Source organism: Bubalus bubalis, chromosome 14 (assembly GCF_019923935.1).
Source record: "Bubalus bubalis isolate 160015118507 breed Murrah chromosome 14, NDDB_SH_1, whole genome shotgun sequence".
NCBI classification, from domain to species: Eukaryota; Metazoa; Chordata; class Mammalia; order Artiodactyla; family Bovidae; genus Bubalus; species Bubalus bubalis.
The window spans coordinates 65620144-65642307 of NC_059170.1; the positions used below are offsets into that span (position 1 = coordinate 65620144).

Here is a 22164-nt window from a genome sequence, read left to right on the forward strand (position 1 = left end):
TAGTAACAAACTTGGACTGAATGACATGTACCGGGCCGTGTACAAGGCACTCCAGGAGAGTAACATGGGGTAGAATTCGAGCCTGTACGTCCCATCTGAGTGAAGACTGTGAGAGCAGCGGCAGCACACTGAGCAGCACACCGTTTCTGTAAGACGTGTCTAGACGGGGGTACTGCTCAGGGTACCAGCTGTGGGAGGAACCCTGGAGGCACAAACACCGGACCTCCTGTTCACCCTCTATCATGCAGTCTTCTGTGAGCCCTGGAGAAAGACACCAAATCTCTCTGAACCGTCTTCTTATTATCTTAGTAACACCTAACAGTCCTATAGTCTTCTGGAATAGTTGATTAATTAATTCCCTCACTTAATGATTATGGTAGATTCTATTCTAGGCACTGGGAATACATTGAAATCTAAGATGTTGTGTCTGTTCCTCACACTATTGCTAGAACTTTGTGGACAGATGAATATGCTAGACAAGTGCTGAAATGGAGGGATTGCACAAGATGCTTTGGGAACTCAGGACAGACTCATTCTGCCCAAGGCTATCAGAATAGACTTTTTAAAGATGGTGTCCTTGATCCAGACTTTGAAGAATGAGTAGAAATGTGCCCGTTGGACAAAGAAAGACTGAAGGGCATCCGAGGAAGAGAGAAGTACGGATATAGAAAATTAGAATTGGGGAATTAAGATGTGTATTCAACCAAAGACATGGCTTGTAAGGAGTCTGGATTGCAGAATGTGGGAAGGAATGAAGTGACTGGAGATTAGGCTGTGAAGATAAAGTGAGCTCATGTTGTGAGAGAGATTGAATGGCAGTTTGGTTTGGTCATTGAGAATATGCTTTGGGAAAAGACCTTGGTTCAAAACTTGGCTTTGCCACTCAATCCCTTTGTTGAAAATCAGATTCTAAACCTCTTTATGTCTCCTTTCCCTCACCTCTATAAGAAGAACTAACTATATTGCCCTTTAGAATTTGTTAAGGATGAAAACTAGCAGGCTCCTGCATGCCTCACCAGATTGTCTGCTGCAGTCAGCTACTCTGTCTTCCAAACATGCTCTGTATTTTCCTTCCTCTCTTGGTTGTCCTGATCTTTTCTACCCTCTCCTTCTTCAGCATACAACTCATATGGCCCCATCCTCAGGCCTATTTCAGTTTTCCTGTGTTTCCCCTAGCATTTCATACATAGACCCTTCACACAATTTGTGTTCATTACGGGTCTAACCAATAGCATTTACCAATAAGCTAAGTTGTTCTCAAATTTTAATAGCTATCAGAATCTCTTAGATATAAAAATTAGACCCCTTAGAAAGTTTGAATCAGTAGGTTTGGGGTCGAGCCTGGGAATCTGCTTTTTTTTCCTTTACAAGTGTGTGTGTCAATTCTAAGACAGGTTGTCCGAGGACTCTTGGAGAAACTAAGGCCCAAGTGGAGAACAGTGTCCTTGAGAGCAAGGATTGTGACTTTTGTATTCTCAGGGTCTGTCATGTAGATGGTGCTAAAGGAATGTTTCTGAAAGGGGGAAGGCCTTTCAGAAGATAATGTTTGAGTGGAAACTCAAGTTCTTGACAGAACCTGGAGAGCTTTTAATAAAGGTGTAAGAAGAAGCATAAGACAACATTTCTCACACTCTTTCCAAACCATTTCTGCTTAGGACTCGCTTTGTGGGGAAAGGGTTTGGGATGATTCTTTTGGAAAATGCTGTTGACTGGATCTGCATCATCCTTCCCAAGTCAAACTGGAATAGTCAAGCTTCAGAGAAAGTTCTGTGGCCAAGAAACCCTTTTAATCCCAGATATTTTAAACTCTGACCAAGCGTTTTTCCTCTTACACTCTTTGCCCAGATAATACCTTTTCATATCCTGCAGAATCAAATGTTCTAGGTATTCTCCTTGGAAACTGTTCACAAGCAAAAGTGGAACCTCAGGAATTGGCAGTTTTTGCAGGGGGTTGGCCTCTGCTTACCTAGAATTAGAAAGTCCATGCTGGGAAATGATAAGAGATAAAAGAATTGGGGAACGCTGAGGGAAAGACGTCTTTTCATAGTAGACTCTAGATTATCATAATTGCTCTAAACTCTCACGGTCAGTTCTAAGTATTAAACTGTCTGAACAGAGAGAAGTAATTCTAGGTGTAGTGCAGGCTACAGCAGACAGCTTTGAGAACAGAAGACTTGGATTCAGGTGACGCCTCTTGAAATGCAGAAGAATTCAATCTGGAAAAAACATCTGGACATTTCAATTTAAAGTTCTAAGTTGCCTGCATACTTTCGGGATATATATTTAGGCTACTGAGGTGAAAAAAACACACTATATTATTAACGATCGAAAAGATACACAATTGCAGGGAGTAGTTCCTATAAGTTTAAAACATTTTTTTTGTTGTTGATTTTGCTTGCATTTTATATGTTCTCGTGGTAGGGTAACATTAAAATGTGGCTTACCTTCTGTCTAGAAAGAGCCTATATAGAAATCATTAACTTAAGTTGAAATTATAAGATAAAGATTTACAAGTTTTTCCTGGAAAAATTAGATTCTCCTCTTTAAATGAAGGAGGAGCTGCAGGACAAGTGGTCCACTCAGTGATTCAATTTGACAGGTTTTTTTATTTTTTATTTATTTATTTATTTTTTGACAGGTTTTTTTAAATCAGAAACTATTTAGTGCTGACAAAGCCAGACACATCTTTATATTGTAACACATTTAATGTAGGTAATGTGGAAATTCTTTCATACTAAATCATAGTATAAAGCAGGTTTATTAGGCCATGAGAGTCATAGGATATTTAAACTTCATGTAAAATATAAAACCTAACTTTATCACTAATTTATGGTAGAGAGCTTAAAATAATTATCAAGGAGACTTTATTGTAAGATTTAAAAATTTTCAAATAAACTAATTCCCATGGGACATTCCTCCCTTGGTATAGTGTTCATATCCAGTGAGCAGAGAAGGTGCCTTTACATTTGGAGAGTTAGAGCTTTGCCACTGAATCTATTTCTTGAAAAACAAGGTAGAATAATTGGATGATAGAAATGAATATCAACCAGAAAGCGAGGTGAAAACAGGTATTTCAGATAGGGCCTTAATTCTTCTTCCTTTTTATTGTCTTTTCAGACAAATGACCATCGAAACAATTGACTCTCAGCAGGATGGAGGTTTACCAGATTCTGTGGCAGAGAGCGAATCTGCTCACATGCAGACGCAGACTGGTCAAAATTCAATCCCCACTTTAGCTCAGGTAAACTCAACGTAGGCATCAGGCAGGCACCCATGAAAGTCAGCCTGTGTGGAAATGAGAATTACACGCAGTATGAGAATTAGTCGCAGATTCTGTTTTCTTGCCATTGATCATAAGTTTCCCCTGTTCCCTGGGTATCAGCCATTCTTACTGATTTGCCTTCAAAGAGAAGATATGTGTTTGAATTACTTTTGCATTGTAAAAGACACTATGTAAAGGAGAAACAAAACCCCCTGCATTGTGTGTAGTCCTCAGATTACTATTTGGTACGGTTGGTAATTCCAGATTGATGTAGTTTTATATTCTCAGCTCTAAAGATGACAGAAATCTTGCCATTTGCCCAGTATATACTTGGTTTAATCTTTACTTACACCTTAAACTTTGAATTGGTTTCATTTAGAGAGTACCAATATCAGTTAGCCATTTTTCAGCTCTTAAACCTCATTTCTGAAATATCTATAAAAATATATAGTAAAAACAGATATATTTATTTAGCTCATCAACTACTTACTGAGCCCCGTCCATATCTAGGTGATGTTTTGGATGCATGAGGCTCTGGATTTCCTGGACTTGACATCTCACGGTTTAGTGGGGAGGGATGTTTAAGGGATAAGTCTCGCCATGTAAGAAGTGCTGTAAGATGTTACGTAGAAATGACAGAGTTGTGCAGAGGGGAAGCAGCTGGGTGACCAGGAGCACTCTGTTGTTCAGTCACTCAGTCGTGTCCGACTCTTTGTGACGCCATGGACTGCAACACGCCAGGCTTCCCTGTCCTTCTCTCAGAGCTTGTTCAGACTCATGTCCATTGAGTGGGTGATGCCATCCAACCATCTCATCTTCTGTTGTCCCCTTCTCCTCCTGCCTTCTATCTTTCCCAGCATCAAGGTCTTTTCCAGTGAATCAGTTCTTCACTATCAAGGGCCAAAGTATTGGAGCTTTGGCTTGAGCATCAGTCCTTCCAATGAATATTCAGGGTTGATTTCCTGAATATTTGGAGTGCTCTGTAGAGGGTTTTATTATGAAGGGTGAGTAGAGTATATCACTGGGTATATAAGGAGAGGGAAGCATATTCTCTAGGCCAGGGAAGAGTATACAGAAGGCAGAGGATGGGGGCCAAGTGGCGCTGTGTCTGGGCTGGGAAGTGGAGCTGGTCAGGGTTAAGTGGAGGGTGGTATGCATCTGAGGGAGTGGACCATCCCATGTTCCAAGTGTTAACCAAAGCAGGATACCTGTGGCCAAGTGGTGTTGGGTGGGACATCAGCAAGCCGGGAGTGGGGCCCCATTTGGGTGGCATCACAGTGACGTGAATTCGAGCAGTAGAGAGACTTTGCAATATCTGGAAGAGAGACTAGGAAGGACCCATGGCTGCCTGGAAAGCCCGCGGCAGTGCCAGGCAATTCCTGGGTTGTCTCCAGCCAGCCTGGTTCCTGCATGGTCTGGACTTTTCCAAAACACCCTGAACTCAGCCTGCCCTTCTTTCCTCTTTCAGGCTCTCAACACCCACTTGCTCCCTGGGGTTTCCTCCTCACAAGTGCTCTGTGGAGCTGCATCTCCCTGGCAACACCCTTCTTTGTTACCCTGGAAAACAGGCATGCATACCATGCTATTTTCAAGAAAGCAGCCTTTTTCTCATTAAAAAAAAAAAGGTTCATTGTAGAAAATTGGCAAAATGTGTATTATTAAATGAAGAAGAAAATTAAAACCACCTGTGGTCTTTACATGCAGAAATTTAATTGTTAGCATCTTGATGTTTATCCTATTGTCTTTTTGTCTGCAAAAAGAATATTAATAGAGTATACATATATCTTTTGATTAATCTGGGGTCTTCTAGAGTTTTCTTTTAAGGTTTTTAAAATCACATTTATTTCTTAAAAGTTAACCTGTGCATAATAGGAAACCAAAACAAAAACCAAAGTCATCCAGAATCATAAGCACTTTACCATCTGATGCATCCTTTTAGGTCTTATTTGTGTATTTACACAACCAAGCGTCCATTTTTATGTAATTAAGGTCATACAGTTATGTATCATGCTTTTTCACACATCACAAATATTTACCATTTCAAAGTCCCAAGAGTGTTGTTAGTCACCTAGTCATGTCTGACTCTGCGATCCCATGGACTGTAGCCCGCCAGGCTCTTCTGTCTATGGGATTCTCTGGGCGAGAACACTGGAGTGGGTTGCCATTTCCTTTTCTAGGGGATCTTCCCAACCTAGAGATTGAATCTGGGTCTCCTGCATTGCAGGCAGATTCTTTACTGTCTGAGCTACCAGGGAAGTCCAGTCCTGCCTTCCTTGGTGACAGAATTTCAGAAAAGACAAAAATGGCAACTAGAGTTTTTATAACTGTGATTCCAGATCTGTAGTTCACCTTTTGCTGAAGTGCTAGTTGAGAGCAGCTCTTCCTCCTGCGCCCGCTTCTCTCCCTCTAGGTACTACTTCCCTGTCCTCTACACGTGCCTTTTCCTCCAGCCTTCAGCCTGGGTGACACCCAGCTCTGTGATCCTCGGTCAAAAGTTGCTGAAGAGGTCAAGTAATGTAGAGTCTGAAAAATAACCTAGGATTAATGAGGTTTTTGAAATCTCATAGGAGTCCAGTTAACAGAAACCAGGCTTTCGTAGGTTACAGAATAATTAAGAGAGAGAGAAAGTAGAAATTGGAAGTATAGATTCTTTAAGAAATTTTCCTGTGAAAGAGAAAGATGGGTCTGGGAGACAAAGGAGTGTGAGCTAGGGTAAGTTTGGTGTGTTAAATAGGAATGTGGGGAAGTTTGAAGGGTTAAATAAAACAGAAGGGCTCAGAGATAGAGACTTGTGAGAAGACGGAACCACAGAGCAAGGAAAAGGCTGTGGTTTACATTCACAATGTTTACTTCCTTAAAAATCTCAAGTACATCAAATGTTGATAGTCATTACATCTGGATAGCAAGTTCATAGACCTGCTATCTTATTCTGTTTTCCATATATTTAAAATACTTGATCAAAAAATATATCACGTATCTTTCACATACTAAGAATGTTAAGAGATTAAGAAGAAATCTGTATGCTGATTTATTGATTCTTTTGATTAAATAAGAGTTGTCCTCCATGGATGTGAGGCCATAAATCTTTTATGGATCATGATGTTTTGTAGAATTAGGACACAGTTCTTAAGAGTCAAAATTTTCTAAACATTATTATCAATTTAGATTCTTGTGATGCCTGAAGCAGTTCATTTGAGTATTCATTATTATGCAATATTATATGATAGAAGGATTAGGAAATCAAGCTGAAATCTTCATTCATTAAGCCTATAATGTATGCTAAACGTGACTGACTCTTCTGAATAATTCCTGATATTTTGTACATTCTTGCCACTTATTTTAAACTAGAGGATTGTGAATTCCAAGACGTTTTAGACTTAAATTCAGTCTTGTATAAAATGGAATTTATGACACTTTCCTTTTCACATGGTCTCTTTATCATTAAATAGTGTGAGAACAAAAGATATAACCCAAAGTTTCAGTGGGTCTGATCCTTTGCCTCTGGTCATTCGATAGTAATTTTGCCCATCCAGGGCTTCTGCTAATCAAGTTAACGCTGCAAATCATCCCAGTTATAAAGATGTGAAAACTTGAGCTTGCTCTTGGCCCTCACGCCTCTGCTCTGCTGACTGATGGAGGGAGGCTAGAGTTCTCAGTTTGCAGTTTTTCTGTTTTATAACTTCCCAGGTATCAGTGGAGCCTGCCCCTTCTGTCTGTATCCAAAAGCAAATAGAGGTCATGTGGTAACAGTACCCAAGGGCTAGTGGCTGGCATGGAAGATCGTTGAGGTTTGAGTACTGTGATTTGTGTATTTTCTTGCTTTGAATTACTTTTTATGTTGATTTTTTTAATTGAAGCTGGAGTCTTGTCTAAGTGTATATGTTGATACGTATATAAGACTAGAGTCTACTCTCCTCTCCCCTTGGAAAAACTGTTGGTGATAAATTAAGAGTCTATTTTATATCACCAAGCCAGGAGAAAACCCTTGCCCAAAGCCAAAATAGTGACAAGCAAAATTACTGTATATATAGGTAGTCTTAAAAGTTAAACATACAGCCTTTGGAAGTAATATAATCCTTAAATGGGTAATGGGAACTTATCATTTCTTTTGTGATGAAAGATTTTAGACATATGTAAGAGTAGAATAAGGCTTTGACATTTATAGAAACCTAAAATTAAGATTTTGTAGCACTTGCTACAAAATTTATATTAAAAATTTTTTTCTTTTTCCCTTTTTGTGGAAGAATTTTAAGCAGCTCTACAGATCTCAGACATCACGTCATCTCATTCCTCCTTTCTTCTGGGTATGCAACGCTTATGCATATTGTCTGAAATAACCACATGTCATGATCATACCTAATAAAATTGAGCATAATTCCTTGGCATAATATGCTCACCATACTCATGTTTTCCCATTTATCTCACAATGTGTAAGCTGCTCTGAAAGCAGCAGTGATGCCCCCCTGCCCTTTCTTTATCCCATGTCTCTTGGGAATTGATAATGCTGCCACGAAGCTCTTGGCTGAGTGAGGGAACCCGGATGGAGCCCTGGGAGAGGGTGTGCTGTCTGGGGTTTCATGCCTTACAGCTCCTGGTACAGCCCAAGGCCTGACTCGGAAGGCTCAATAACTCTGCTGTGTAAATGACCAATTCTCAAAGTTTCAGCCAAGATTAGGAAGGAAAGATGCAAGGAGCAGAACCACAGGGATCATAGAGCTGGAAGGAAACTCGAGAGCATCAAGGTCAGCATAGTGCCTTGAGAGACTTAGTTCTAATATAAAATTCCACCTTTCTGACACCCTCTGTAGTTTTGGAACAAGAGGACTCTGTGGAGCAGAGGAAGCCACTAGGGAGTGTTCAGGGATTGCAGTCTGCTCACTCCTTCCTTATCCTGTCTGCTGTAGATGCCAACGGCGTGTTAAAGAAGTGCCTTAGAGGAAAGCAGGCCTGGCTTGCAGTGAGGGATTGGAGTAGGAACGATTGATTTAACAAGGGATAGGTTTCAGTGTATGACTTACATGTTTGCTTTTTCAAACTGGTGGAAAATTGGGATGGCATTTCTCATTGTTTTGCCAGCTGTGCCAAAAGTCTATCTCCTCTGTCCTAAGTAGTACCAGGAATAATATGAATAGCTGTCAGAAAACAAAACAAGCAATGTTTGTTATTGCTAACTGGCCAGCAACATCATATTTGTATATGATGATCTGCATCATGTTAGGTTGATTTGTTATATTTATTATTGGCTGAGTACATCTAGCTCAAGCTCAGTGTTTAATTGAATCTTGTTTTTTAGACCTCAGTATGATGAAATTAAAAGATGCTTACTCCTTGGAAGGAAAGTTATGACCAACCTAGATAGCATATTCAAAAGCAGAGACATTACTTTGCCAACAAAGGTCCATCTAGTCAAGGCTATGGTTTTTCCAGTGATCATGTATGGATGTGAGAGTTGGACTGTGAAGAAAGCTGAGCCCCGAAGAATTGATGCTTTTGAACTGTGGTGTTGGAGAAGACTCTTGAGAGTCCCTTGAACTGCAAGGAGATCCAACCAGTCCATTCTGAAGGAGATCAGCCCTGGGATTTCTTTGGAAGGAATGATGCTGAAGCTGAAACTCCAGTACTTTGGCCACCTCATGCGAAGAGTTGACTCATTGGAAAAGACTCTGATGCTGGGAGGGATTGGAGGCTGGAGGAGAAGCAGACGACAGAGGATGAGATGGCTGGATGGCATCACCGACTCGATGGACGTGAGTCTGGGTGAACTCCGGGAGTTGGTGATGGACAGGCAGGCCTGGTGTGCTGCGATTCATGGGGTCGCAGAGTCGGACACAACTGAGCAACTGAACTGAACTGAACTGATGCTGATTCCATGACTTGAGAGGCTCTTACTGGAGGAAATATTCCTCTTAAGATTGTAAAATAAAAAGTTTCATTTTATTGTTGACTTTCTTTCTATTGCTCTTTAATATTATGTATTCTTTCTCCTGGTTATTTTTAAGTGCCATAATTTAATTTTTTTTATCATAATATTTGTATTCATTTAGCTCTAAAAATTAACATAAATTAGGAGGAGAAAATAGAACACTGATTTTTTTTTCAGTAAATCCTAAATCTTCATTGTTTCTTAACTAATTCAAGAAAATATACTACTTTGACATGTAACTCATTCTTGAAGGTAATTTAGGGTTTAAGGGACATAAGTAAAAATAATTTGTGAACTATTAATATTAGTGACCATTTTGTTCGATTTGAATAATAATTTTTTATATAATCTGTACTTATATTTTGATAACTTTGTATATAATAGCTAGTTGTATTGTTGTTCAGTCTCTAAGTCAGGTCTGACTCTTTGCAACCCCAGGGACTGCGGCATGCCAGGCTTCCCTGTCCTCCAGTATCTCCCAGAGTTTGCTCAAATTCTTGTCCATTGAGTTGGTGACGCCATCCAACCATCTCATCTTCTGTCGCCCCCTTCTTTCCTAATAATAATAGCTAGTATATTTTGCTAGTATATTTCTTTCAGTTCAGTTAAGTTGCTCAGTTCGTGTCTGACTCTTTGCAACCCCATGAACTGCAGCACACCAGGCCTCCTTGTCCATCACCAACTCCCCGAGTTCAACCAAACTCATGTCCATTGAGTCGGTGATGCCATCCAACCATCTCATCCTCTGTTGTCCCCTTCTCTTCCTGCCCTCAATCTTTCCCAGCATCAGGGTCTTTTCAAATGAATCAGCTCTTCGCATCAGGTGGCCAAAGTATTGGACTTTTAGCTTCAACATCATTCCTTCCAATGAACACTCAGGACTGATCTCCTTTAGGATGGACTGGTTGGATCTCCTTGCAGTCCAAGGGACTCTCAAGAGTCTTCTCCAACACCACAGTTCAAAAGCATCAGTTCTTCGGCACTCAGCTTTCTTTGTAGTCCAACTCTCACATCCATACATGATCACTGGAAAAACCATAGCCTTGACTAGATGGACCTTTGTCGACAAAGTAATGTCTCTGCTTTTTTAATATGCTGTCTAGGTTGGTCATAACTTTCCTTCCAAGGAGTAAGTGTCTTTTAATTTCATGGCTGCAGTCATCATCTGCAGTGATTTTGGAGCCCCCAAAAATAAAGTCTGCCACTGTTTCCATTGTTTCCCCATCTATTTGCCATGAACTGGTGGGACAGTATGCCATGATCTTAGTTTTCTGAATGTTGAACTTTAAGCCAACTTTTTCACTTTCCTCTTTCACTTTCATCAAGAAGCTCTTTAGTTCTTCTTCACCTTCTGCTTCTTTAAAGGTTAATTTTTGGCTTTAAAACACACTCTGTATTTTCATCCCAGTATATTACATGTGATAATACTTTGCTTTGAATGAAAATTGATGTTTCAGGAATTTCCCTGGTGCCCCAGTGATTAAGAATCCACTTTCTAGTTTAGGGGACACAGATTTGATCCCTGGTCAGGGAACTAAGATCCCACAGACCGAGGAGCAACTTAGCTCATGTGCCACACAACTAAGACCTGATGCAGCCAAATAAATATTTTTTAAAAAATAAGAAAATTGATGTTTCAAACATAATTTCAGCAGGTATAAAGCAAAGTCAAATTTCAGAATACGATTTTGTTTTTTCACTTCTTATAATCAGAAAAAAAATACAAATCTGTTTTAGTGTTTAAGAGATTGTTAGAGATATTCTGTCATTTGTAATGATTTTAGGTACTTTTTGTTTGATGCTCAAGTCTTAGTTTTAGTACCAGGTAGTTTGTCACTAACAGTAATGGAAAAATAACTGAGTATAAACAGTTACTTTTTTTACCCTTTCTCTGATTTTTCCTAGTTAAAGAGTAGGTTGTGGGGAGGGAATACAGGAGGTGCTGTTGATAAAGGGCTATAGATTCCAATTTGAAGGATAAAAATGTTCTGGAGATCTTTTACAAAAGTATGAATATGATGAACAGTACACTTAAAAGTGGTTAAGATGATTCATTTTATATTACGTATTTTTTTACCACAATAAAAGAACAGCAAAAACAAAAATAGTAGACTAGACACTGAAATTTTTTAATATTAGAAATGTTAATTTTTATAGTTTCTTCCTTGAGTAAGATTCAGTTTGTTTACTTTGCCTCACTTCAATTTTTGCTGCTACAACCTCTGTAAGCCCCAAACTATCAAAGGAATTACACTGGGAAGCACAGAGGCTTTGGGAAGTTTTCACTCATTGATTAATTGTGATGACAGCATCTTAGTAACGATCTTCAGAAATGTGAGCTTTCTGAGCCTTCCCCCACCCCCAGAGGTACGACGTGTGGTTCTCCAAAAAGGCGTAGGAGAGAAAAGCCTGCTTGTGAGGTCGAAAATATGGGGTTGGCCAAAAAAGTTTGTTCAGGTTTTACGGCAAAACCCAATGCTAAGTCAAGACAATGTCAGGTGAAAATAGTGCAAGCAGAAACAGTTCAGGAAAAGCACTTGCCTTTAAGTAGGTAAGTTCTATACAGCAGTAGACCTCTTTTTAAATACCTTTTGAAAACTAATGGTAGTTTATTTGATATCAGATATGTTAATATACCATGATAGGTACTGCCAGTATAAGTTGGCCTCCCAGTTCCTCAGAACTTTCTAGTTTTACCTTTTCTAGCGGCTTGTTTCCTGCTTTGTACTTGGTATAAGGAAGAAGAGCCCTAACTTACACCAATATTCAGTTTGAATTAAGTGTTTTACACATTGCTCAGTTCTCACAGCAACTCTGTAGAAAGGTACTGTTTTCATTATCTTTTGCAGTTGAGGAAAATTTGGTACAGAGAGGCTGAGTAACTTGTCACAGGTCACATAGCTAGTAAAAGGCAGAGCCCAGGAAACCTGGCTTTAGATAGCATTAAATATTTATATTACTTCTGTGATAATACATAGGTACTCAGTGTTGAACCAGATTATTTCAGAGGACATTACCTGGGAACATGCATGATCAACACAGAATAATCATAATTATATGCTACATATAGTTACTATGGGGCTTCCCTGGTGGCTTAGCTGGTAAAGAACCGCCTACAATTCAGGAGACCCTGGTTTGATTCCTGGGTTGGGAAGTTCCACTGGAGAAGGGATAGGCTACCCACTCCAGTATTTTGGGGCTTCCCTGGTGGCTCAGATGGTAAAGAATCTGCCTCCTGTGCAGGAAACCCAAGTTCAGTCCCTGAGTCAAGAAGATCCCCTGGAGAAGGGAATGGCTACCCACTCCAGTATTCTTGCCTGGAGAATTCTATGGACAGAAGAGCCTAGCAGGCTACAGTCCATGGGGTTGAAGAGTCAGACAACAGACTGAGCAACTAACACTTTTCACTTTCAAGATAGTTTCATGTTTATGTCCCAGTTCAGCTTCTGATCTTGGATATATGAAGAGCGTAGAAGATTTAAACTTTATCCATTTTGATGTATTAGTAACTGGTCCATATAAATCCTGGCACCAATAACCAATCTAACTATTAAGCAGTAACTCTGGGGTCAGGAGCACGAGAGCGCCCACAGCTTTAGAATTATGTTTTATAAAATGATGGGGAAGTCAGTCTCATTGCCTTTGGTAAAATCAACGGATTGATTATCTTCTTGGCAATGAGCCAGCTAATTATCATCTACAGCAAATGTGGGGCAATTTGTTATTGCTATTTTTGTATATGGTTAAAGAAAAGACATAAAATCCTCAGTCTTAAGTTCAAGTTTATAGTTCAGTAGTGTTCGCTGTAATGTACTCGCATTGTTGTGACACAGATCTCCAGATCTTTTTCATCTTGCAGATCTAACACTCTGTACCTATTAAACAACAACTCCTTTTTACACACCCCTCCCAACCTCCTGTAACTACCATTCTATGTTTGGTTTCTATGAATTTGCCTACTTTTGGATACCTCATATAAGAGGAATCATCAATATTTGTCTTTTCAGTTCAGTTCACTCAGTCGTGTCCGACTCTTTGCAACCTTGTGGACTGCAGCACGCCAGGCCTCCCTGTCCATTACCAACTCCTGGAGTTCAACCAAACTCATGTCCATTGAGTTGGTGATGCCATCCAACCATCTCATCCTCTGTCGTTCCCTTCTCCCCCTGCCCTCAATCTTTCCCAGCATCAGGGTATTTTCAAATAAGTCAGCTCGTCATATCAGGTGGCCAAAGTAATGGAGTTTCAGCTTCAGCATTAGTCCTTCCAGTGAATATTCAGGACTGATCTCCTTTAGGATGGACTGGTTGGATCTCCTTGCAGTTCAAGGGACTCTCAAGAGTCTTCTCCAACACCACAGTTCAAAAGCATCAATTCTTCGGCACTCAGCTTTCTTGATAGTCCAACTCTCACATCCATACATGACTACTGGAAAAAACCATAGCTTTGACTAGACAGATCTTTATTGGTAAAGTAATGTCTCTGCTTTTTAATATGCTGTCTAGGTTGGTCATAACTTTCTTTCCAAGGAGTAAGCATCTTTTAATTTTATGGCTGCAGTCATCATCTACAGTGATTCTGGAGCCCCCCCAAAAATAAAGTCTGCCACTGTTTCCACTGTTTCCCCATCTATTTGCCATGAAGTGATGGGACTGGATGCCACAATCTTAGTTTTCTGAATGTTGAGATTTATGCCAACTTTTTCACTCTCCTCTTTCACTTTCATAAAGAGGCTCTTTATTTCTTCTTCACTTTCTGCCGTAAGGGTTGTGTCATTTGCACATCTGAGGTTATTGACATTTCTCCCGGCAATCTTGATTCCATCTTGTGCTTCCTCCAGCCCAGCATTTCTCATGATGTACTCTGCATATAAGTTAAATAAGCAGGGTGACAATATACAGCCTTGATGTACTCCTTCCCCTATTTGGAACCGGTCTGTTGTTCCATGTCCAGTTCTAACTGTTGCTTCCTGACCTGCATACAGATTTCTCAAGAGGAAGGTCAGATAGTCTGGTATTCCCTTCTCGTTAAGAATTTTCCAGAGTTTGTCGTGGTCCACACAGTCAGACACTTTGGCCTAGTAAATAAAGCAGAAATGGATATTTTTCTGGAACTCTCTTGCTTTTTCGATGATCCAACGGATGTTGGCAATTTGGTCTCTGGTTCCTCTGCCTTTTCTAAATCCAGCTTGAATGTCTGGAACAGTTCGTGATTCACGTTCTGTTGAAGCCTGGCTTGGAGAATTTTGAGCATTACTTTACTAGCGTGTGAGATGAGTGCAATTGTGCAGTAGTTTGAGCATTCTTTGGCATTGCCTTTCTTTGGGATTGGAATGAAAATGGACCTTTTCCAGTCCTGTGGCCACTGCTGAGTTTTTCAAATTTGCTGGCATATTGAGTGCAGCACTTTCATAGCTTCATCTTTTAGGATTTGAAATAGCTCAACTGGAATTCCATCACATCTACTAGCTTTGTTCATAGTGATGCTTCCTAAGGCCCACTTGACTTTACATTCCAGGATGTCTGGCTCTAGGTTGGTGATCACACCATCGTGATTATCTGAGTCATGAAGATCTTTTTTGTATAGTTCTTCTATGTATTCTTGCCACCTCTTCTTAATATCTTCTGCTTCTGTTAGATCCATACCATTTCTGTCCTTTATGGAGCCCATCTTTTCATGAAATGTTCCCTTGGTATCTCTAATTTTCTTGACGAGATCTCTAGACTTTCCCATTCTATTGTTTTCCTCTATTTCTTTGCACTGATCACTGAGGAAGGCTTTCTTATCTCCTTGCTGTTCTTTGGAACTCTGCCTTCAAATGGGCCTGTCTTTCCTTTTCTCCTTTGCCTTTCACTTCTCTTCTTGCACAGCTGTTTGTAAGGCCTCCTCAGACAACCATTTTGACTTTTTTCATTTCTTTTCCTTGTCTTTTTGTGATTAGCTTATTACACTTTACATAATGTCCTGAAGGTTTATCTGTATTGTATGTGATAGGAATTCCTTCCTCTCTGTACGTACACACCACATTTTGTTTATTATTACTGTTTTTTAAAGTTGTTTTTGTTAAGTCAGTGATCTTTAGGGCTTATATACCAAGTGATTGGTAGAAAAATTAATGGAGAATAGCTCAAGTGAATTGAAGTTTCCTTCATAGGCATTCCTATGAGTTGATACTGTGGTGGTGGTTTGGTTGCTAAGTCGTTTCCGATTCTTGCACCCTCATGGACTATAGCCTGCCAGGCTCCTCTGTCCATGGGATTCTCCAGGCAAGAATACTGGAATGGATTGCCATTTCCTTCTCCAAGGGATCTTCCTGATCCAGGAATTGAACCCAGGTCTCCTGCCTTTCAGGCAGATTCTTTACCCACTGAGCTATTAGAGAAGATCCCAATAAGTTGATACTGGTCAGAAATAAAGGTAAGTGGTTTTAGGCATTCATTCTGTAGCTTCAGGCTTTTGGCATGTACATTTCTTCCTCAGTATTAAAATGAATCTAATCTATATCATTGTTAAGAGTAGTTTTAATATCCACTGTTTGCCCATATAAGCCATCTGTTGGGTAAATGTCATTTTGGGCTCAGGATCTCATAGCAACCTACTTCACTACTTGCATTTATTACTTTATAATGGAGTTGGGTAGAAAATTGTGATCAGTTTTAGTTTCAGTCTTATTGAAATCAATATATAAGATTGATTTTTCTAGAGCTAAAAGAATTTTGACTTCCCTAAAGATCATATTCATAGTAAGTCTTTATATAAGTAAAACACATATCATATTAGAATATAAAATGATGCTCCAAGTACTGTTAATAAGAAATGATAAGGATCTGCTAGAGAAAAAAATCCGCTAGAGCGTTCTTTTTCAAAGTATAAAGAAACCCTAATTTTGTCATCACCAGTCGCCACAGTGATCACCACTGCTTATTGGAAGTATTATCAGAATAGACTATATAATTAAGAATGACTTGATTCTGATATTTGCTTTGCTTTCAAAAGGGGAATTTTTTAAGAGAGACATATTTGGCCACTTATAATTACAGAAACAGAATTACTTCCTTTTTAAATTCAGATTATAAATTTTAGATAGTTTTTATTTATTCCCTATACACAGAAAGGATTCAAAGATCATGTGGTAGTTCTCCTTATAATTTTAACATAGATATAAAAATATCAGTCTCATGTGTCCAACTCTGTTATCAGTGCTTTCAGTTGATATTTACAAGGTAAAATTTAACTCCATTGATTTTTGCAATTTGTTAGTCACATTGTTTAAAAAAACCAGAACCTCAATATGGGAAAGAAAAACAGTAAAGACACTACAGTGATACCAATTCTATATTTTTCATGTTGTGTTTGTCTTCATTTAATGCAATTAAAAACAACTTTTTAAAACATTTTTATTTATTTATTTATTTGCTGCACCAGGTCTTAGTAGTGGCATGTGAGATTTAGTTCCCTGACCAGAGATCAAACCTGAGCCCCCTGCATTGGGAGCATGGAGTCTTAGCCACTGGACCACCAGGGGAGTCCCTAAGTACAACTTTTTAAAAAGTGAAGTGAAATATTTTACATGTTTTTTAAAGTGTACACATTTATAATATTATTTGCCTGTTTTCAGCCTTATTCTGTAAACACTTCTTTTTTCCCTGTAGAATAAACAGACTCTTTTTGAGAATCTTGTCTTAATACACAGAAATCAAGATATTTTTCCAGCTTCTCCCATAGGGTGTTACTGGGTTTTCATTGGAGTCCTTGGAATTAAAATAGATAATGTATAGATTTGATTTTTCAGGCAGCAGAGTTGATAGTGAAGTCTGCTAGGCCATGCATTCACCTCTCCTCATCCTTTGTTAACTGTCTGGAATGCGGGCTCAGTGGCTGTGTGACTCGCGCAGCCACACTGTGACATCATGACCCCTCATAAGGGAACCTAGCTACGCACTGGTGCCGTCCACTCGGTGCTAATCAAATGCTGTGTTACAACATCGTGAGGTTTTACCAGTTATAAGTGTCATTATTAGATTTTTTTTTTTAGTTGCAAAGCCAAGTTAGGCTGTCAGCTGCATCATCTTCATTTATTTCATCACGTTAACTCCTGTCTCTAGTGGGGTTTTTGGTGGATGTGGTGGCCTCAGCATAATCTATGTTTCAGGCATCCTATAGAAGAGGATTATTCTTCAGGGGATCTGGAAAAAAAGGTAAACTGTCTGGCATGAGTTCATTTTTACACTTTTTAGAGCCTCATAAATAGAGGTGTAAAATTATAAAATATAAAATACACCCATTTTATGTGTTTGTTTTTTGGGCAGTTGCCTGCTTGATGGTTGGAATGTGATGAGTATATTGATAGATCTTCCCTTGGCCTTCTTTCCTACTTTTCTTTTAGACTATTTTTTTGCACAGAAGTTCCCTCCTCTGAGAAGCTTCCCACAGTAGGTATACCTTAACGTAGCTTCCTTCCACCCTCCCTCTACCTCATTAGCTGTTGTTGATTAGTCTCTTAGTTGTGTCCAATTCCCCATGGACTGTAGCCCACCAGTTTCCTCTGTCTGTGGGATTTTCCCAGGCAAGAATACTGGAGTAGGTTGCCATTTCCTTCTCCCGGGGATCTTCCTGACCCAGGAATCAAACTCATGTCTCCTGCATTGGCAGGTGGATTCTTTATCCCTGAGACACCAGGGAAACCCATCTCACTAGTTCCCCTTCTTTATTTTTCTTTTAAGAATTTGGTACCTCTCCCAAATTATGTTTTACTCTCTTCATCTGTTTTCTGTCTCCTGATTTAGGAGAGCAGACTTTTCTTGTTTACTACCTTATCTCTGCTGTCTAGACTGGTCCACAAGGCAGGCTTCCAACATTTGTTGAGGGAACAAAAGAATGAGTTAATTTGTAAGTATGACTTGTTTCTGTGAGATTGACTTATTAAAAATTCTTGGAATGAATATATGATGTTTATAAGAAAAATGGGGCTTCCCAGGTGCCTCAATGGGCAAAGACTCCACCTGCAATGCAGGAGACACAGGAGACTTGGGTTTGAACCCTGGTTTGGGAAGATCCCCTGGAGGAGGAAATGGCAACCCACTCCAGTATTCTTGCCTGGAGAATTCCATGGATAGAGGAGTCTGGTGGATTACAGTCCATGAGGTCACAAAGAGTTGGATACAAATGAGCACATGCACACATGACCTCCTTCACTGCCCAGAGTTTGGACATTGAGTTTTCACTGCAGATACAGATTCATGTAACTCATCTCCAGAATTCTGGGAATTCAGTTTTGTTCTAGTAGGTATAGCTCTCTTTTCTACAGCAGAGTTTCTTCTCAGTAAGCCATTTTGATGGAGCATTGTTTAATAATGCAAAGTCCTGAAAATTACACTTGAAAGACATTTAGAGCGACTCTAAGCATGATTTATACTTATCGAAACCCCCATGAATCTTTCTTGAGTTGTTCTTCAGAATATCTAATTTTTCTACAGCAGGTCATTTCCATGAAAGTGTGTGTAGCACTAACTGCATCTCAAGCCACAGGTCTCATCTGTAGGAATACTGGTGATGCTCTTGGGTATAATGTACCTTCTGTTTTGCTCAGTCTCTGACATAGGAATGTTCTATCAAAATTACTGTGGGTGGTGATTTTGACCATCCTGCTGTGGTGGAGCTAAAATCGCAGCCCGTTTCAGCACTCTGTGCTTTGAGCTGTGAGCAGGGCCCAGAGGCTGCATGAGGACAGAGCAGTAGTTTTCAAATTGTGATTCAGGGAACCCTGGAGGAGACTCCAAGGACCCAGTATTTTCCAAGTAACTACTACATGATGTTACACAATCATGCCTGGAGGTTTTGGAGGACAAACCTATTTTCATAATAATACTAAGATGTATTTTTTTTTCCTCTGTATTGGCATTTGCCCTGATGGCACAAAAACAGTGGGGGTTTAAAAGTTTTGGTGCCTCATCCCAGTCACGTAAGTGGCACCAAACTTTGTTAGTGGTCATTACAGTCTTCGCTGCATTCACTTGCAGTTTTTAAAACAAAGTCTGTTCCACTTAAGATGGTCCCTGATGAAACAGTAAACATTACCAATTATATTAAATCTTGACCGTCAAGTACATGTTGTTTTAATATTCTGTGTTCTGGAAGTGGAACATTCATTGAAAGCATTTCTGCCACTTACTGAAGAGCAGTGGTGATCTTGAGAAAAAACACAAGTTATTGTCTGAGGGACAAGATGAACTAGCTGAATTCACACACACACACACACACACACACATCCGCCCCTGCCACAGGATATAATTTTTCTTAAAGCAGTGGCAAGTAACTAAATTATATCTATGTCTGTTCAAACTTGAGTATTTGAAAACTTTTCTCAAAAGCAAATGAAGTAAGCTTGTCACATCAAGGAAAACAGTTAACAGTGTTTATTGCTGATGATAAAATTTAGGCTTTTAGCAGAAGTTTCAAATTGTGGAAATTCTTCATCTGCCATTTTGAGCTTGATAACATGCCAATATTTTATTGTTTTCTGATGAAGTTGATCTTGATTTTAATGAATGTAGTTTTCTGATAGAGTATCATGAAATTTATCAGCATTTGGGAGATCTGCTTAATTCAATAACAGTCTTTTCCAAGTAGCTACTACATGACATTACAAAATCATGCCTGGCTAAAGAACCATCTGAAGTATAAGACAGAGCAATAGATTTTTTTTTTTTTAGCATGTATTTATTCGGCTGCATCAGGTCTTAGTTGTAGCACACAGGATCTTTAGTTGCAGTGTGTGGGATCCAGTTCCCTGACCAGGGATTGAACCTGGATTCCCTGCACTGGGAGTGCGTTGTGTTAGCCATCGGACCCCCAGGGAAGTCCCAGATCAATCGATTTTAACATAACTAAGTTTTCAGATTCCACATGGCCACTAACCTTTGAGAAAAACAACCACTTGCTGAGTTTTGGGGTAGTATCCAAGAAGAATACCCATACTTTTCTGAAAAAGCTATTGATACACTCCACCTTTTCTAATCATATATCTGTATAAGGCATATTCATATACCAATTAAAATAACTTATTACAATAGATTCAGTGCAAAAATAGGTATGAAAATCCAGCTTGTTTTAAGTTAAACCAGACATTAAAAGAATTTGTAAAAATGTAAAACTTTGACATTCTTGTCACCAATTATTATGTCTTTGAAAACAGTCTTCAGAAAATGCTATTTCTGTTAGCATATGATGGAATTATTGTTGCTTTTAAATCAATTACTAAGTATTTTTAAAATTTTCTGTTTTAATTTCTATTTAGTAAATATCAATATTATATATATATAAACATATAACAGCTTATATATATAAGAGCTGAGAGGCTTGTCATAGCCAGTCGCACACATCTTTTTCCAGCTTTGTCTTCAATGTCACCCATTGGCAACTTAAAATCTGCATAGTAGGAGTATTTTCATTACAGAAATCTGCAAAAGTTACCCATAGCATTTTCCCTTCCCAGGAGTTGGCTGTACATTTACAGGATCCTGCTGGATGTAACATAAACAAAAGTTATTTGAGGTCATCAGTCATTTTCAGGAGTGTAAAGGTGTTCTGAGACTAAAAAGTCTGAGCCTTAGTCATTTGGCAGAGGAATACCTTTTTTGGGGGGAGGGCAACTGGTTCACAAAGAGAAGGATCCCTTTATATGGTTCATGCAGGGAACATTTGTAGAATAAATCTAGTGGCTTTTAAACTTCTGGATGTTAAATCTGAGGGCTCCATTATGGGATGCCCTTTTTCTTTCCCCTGAAATCTAAAGTTGGCAATAACACTCCAAGGGCAGGTGGGCTGAATTTGCCCATGGGGCTCCATGTCGGTGGTCTCTGCCCCGGTTTCTCACTTTTCTGTCCAGCTGTTATCCAGACCATAATGAGGCCCGGCTCAAGGGGCAGCTTCTACACAACGCCTGCGCTTGTCAGGCTCTGCTGATGTGTCCGTTTTGTACTCCTGTGGTTTTCATGACCTGGACAGTGGAGCAGTTAGTCCTCTACTGTCTGTGTGCTGTCGTTGCTGAGGTGTTGGTTTTAGCAATTCTGCTTTCCACCCCGGTGCACCTAGTTCAGTGCTCTCCATGTAGGTTCTCTTGCATGGATAGAAGACTTTACTTCTAGGTTGCCAAAGAAGTTTGCCTTCCAAGGGAATGATGTATACACATCTGATTATTTGTTATAAACCCAGTTCTTAGTAATTCTTGAGAAGTATTTGTGTAAGTTGGTTGGAAATGATTGGTTTTCCTTCAAGTGAGGGCCCACGGAGGCTTTCTTCAAAATTTTTTTTAGATTCTGTGGTCTGCCACCACTCATGATAGAAACTAGCAGGTTCTTTCACGTCCAAAGTCTCTGTCTGTTCCAAGGAAGTCATAATCAATAGTGAAACTTAGTAAAATGAGGCAGAGTTTGTAAGATTATGCTGGCTTTTAGGACTGAGTTGCCTACCAGTTAGAAACTTGGCAGGTTTTGAGTCCAGAGAAGTGAACAAAACAGAACAGGTTTTAATGTGTTTTGCTGGCAGGGCTCTTTGTTGCAAGCACCCAAGGTGGTGGGAAACAGCTGTATCTCCTCTCTGTGCAATCCAAGTGATGATTCTGCATGCTCAAGCTGTGGGGAGGGGAGTGTGCAAGGACCACACAGTCTCCAGGGGATGAGCTTTCTCTGGTTTGGAGATGCTAAGGGCCTGAGAGGTCCTGGAATTTCTTTGACCTATGCCTTTTTTTATGACTATTGGGGCATAAAAGTAACTGCAGTTTTCATCAGTATAGAGACAAGGCATTAGCTTGTATCTGGAGTAATACTCTAATATCACATGTCAGAAGTTGCACTTATTGAAAAAATAATTTACCATATTTAAGTTCTGTCTCCGATTGCTCTTAAGTTAGAGAGAGTGGTTTATACTCTGGCCTAAAGAAGTCTTCACTGTTAGTAGTCTTGAGGTCGTAGTGAGGTAG

At 39.5% G+C, this 22164-nt stretch overlaps 1 protein-coding gene and 2 long non-coding RNA genes across 12 annotated transcripts in view; 2 read left to right on the forward strand and 1 right to left on the reverse strand.

The window, feature by feature from the left end:
- CREM (cAMP responsive element modulator) overlaps positions 1-22164 on the forward strand; it is a 67879-nt gene that overhangs the window by 14073 nt on the left and 31642 nt on the right. For 9 of the 10 annotated variants that reach the window (XM_006063188.4, XM_044927374.2, XM_044927375.2 and 6 more), the window contains 1 exon segment: positions 3118-3241. The exons of the other annotated variant lie outside the window; for it this stretch is intronic. In XM_006063188.4, the coding sequence (XP_006063250.1) occupies positions 3118-3241 (124 nt within the window). 10 annotated transcript variants of the gene reach the window in all.
- Positions 3086-8402, reverse strand: LOC123329265. Its single transcript, XR_006544651.2, has 3 exons — positions 8281-8402; positions 5612-5785; positions 3086-3285 (listed from the first exon to the last, which is right to left on the reverse strand). It is a non-coding gene; the product is annotated as an uncharacterized LOC123329265 (long non-coding RNA).
- On the forward strand, positions 4106-4820 carry LOC112578900. The gene is made up of 2 exons (XR_003103355.2): positions 4106-4266; positions 4731-4820. It is a non-coding gene; the product is annotated as an uncharacterized LOC112578900 (long non-coding RNA).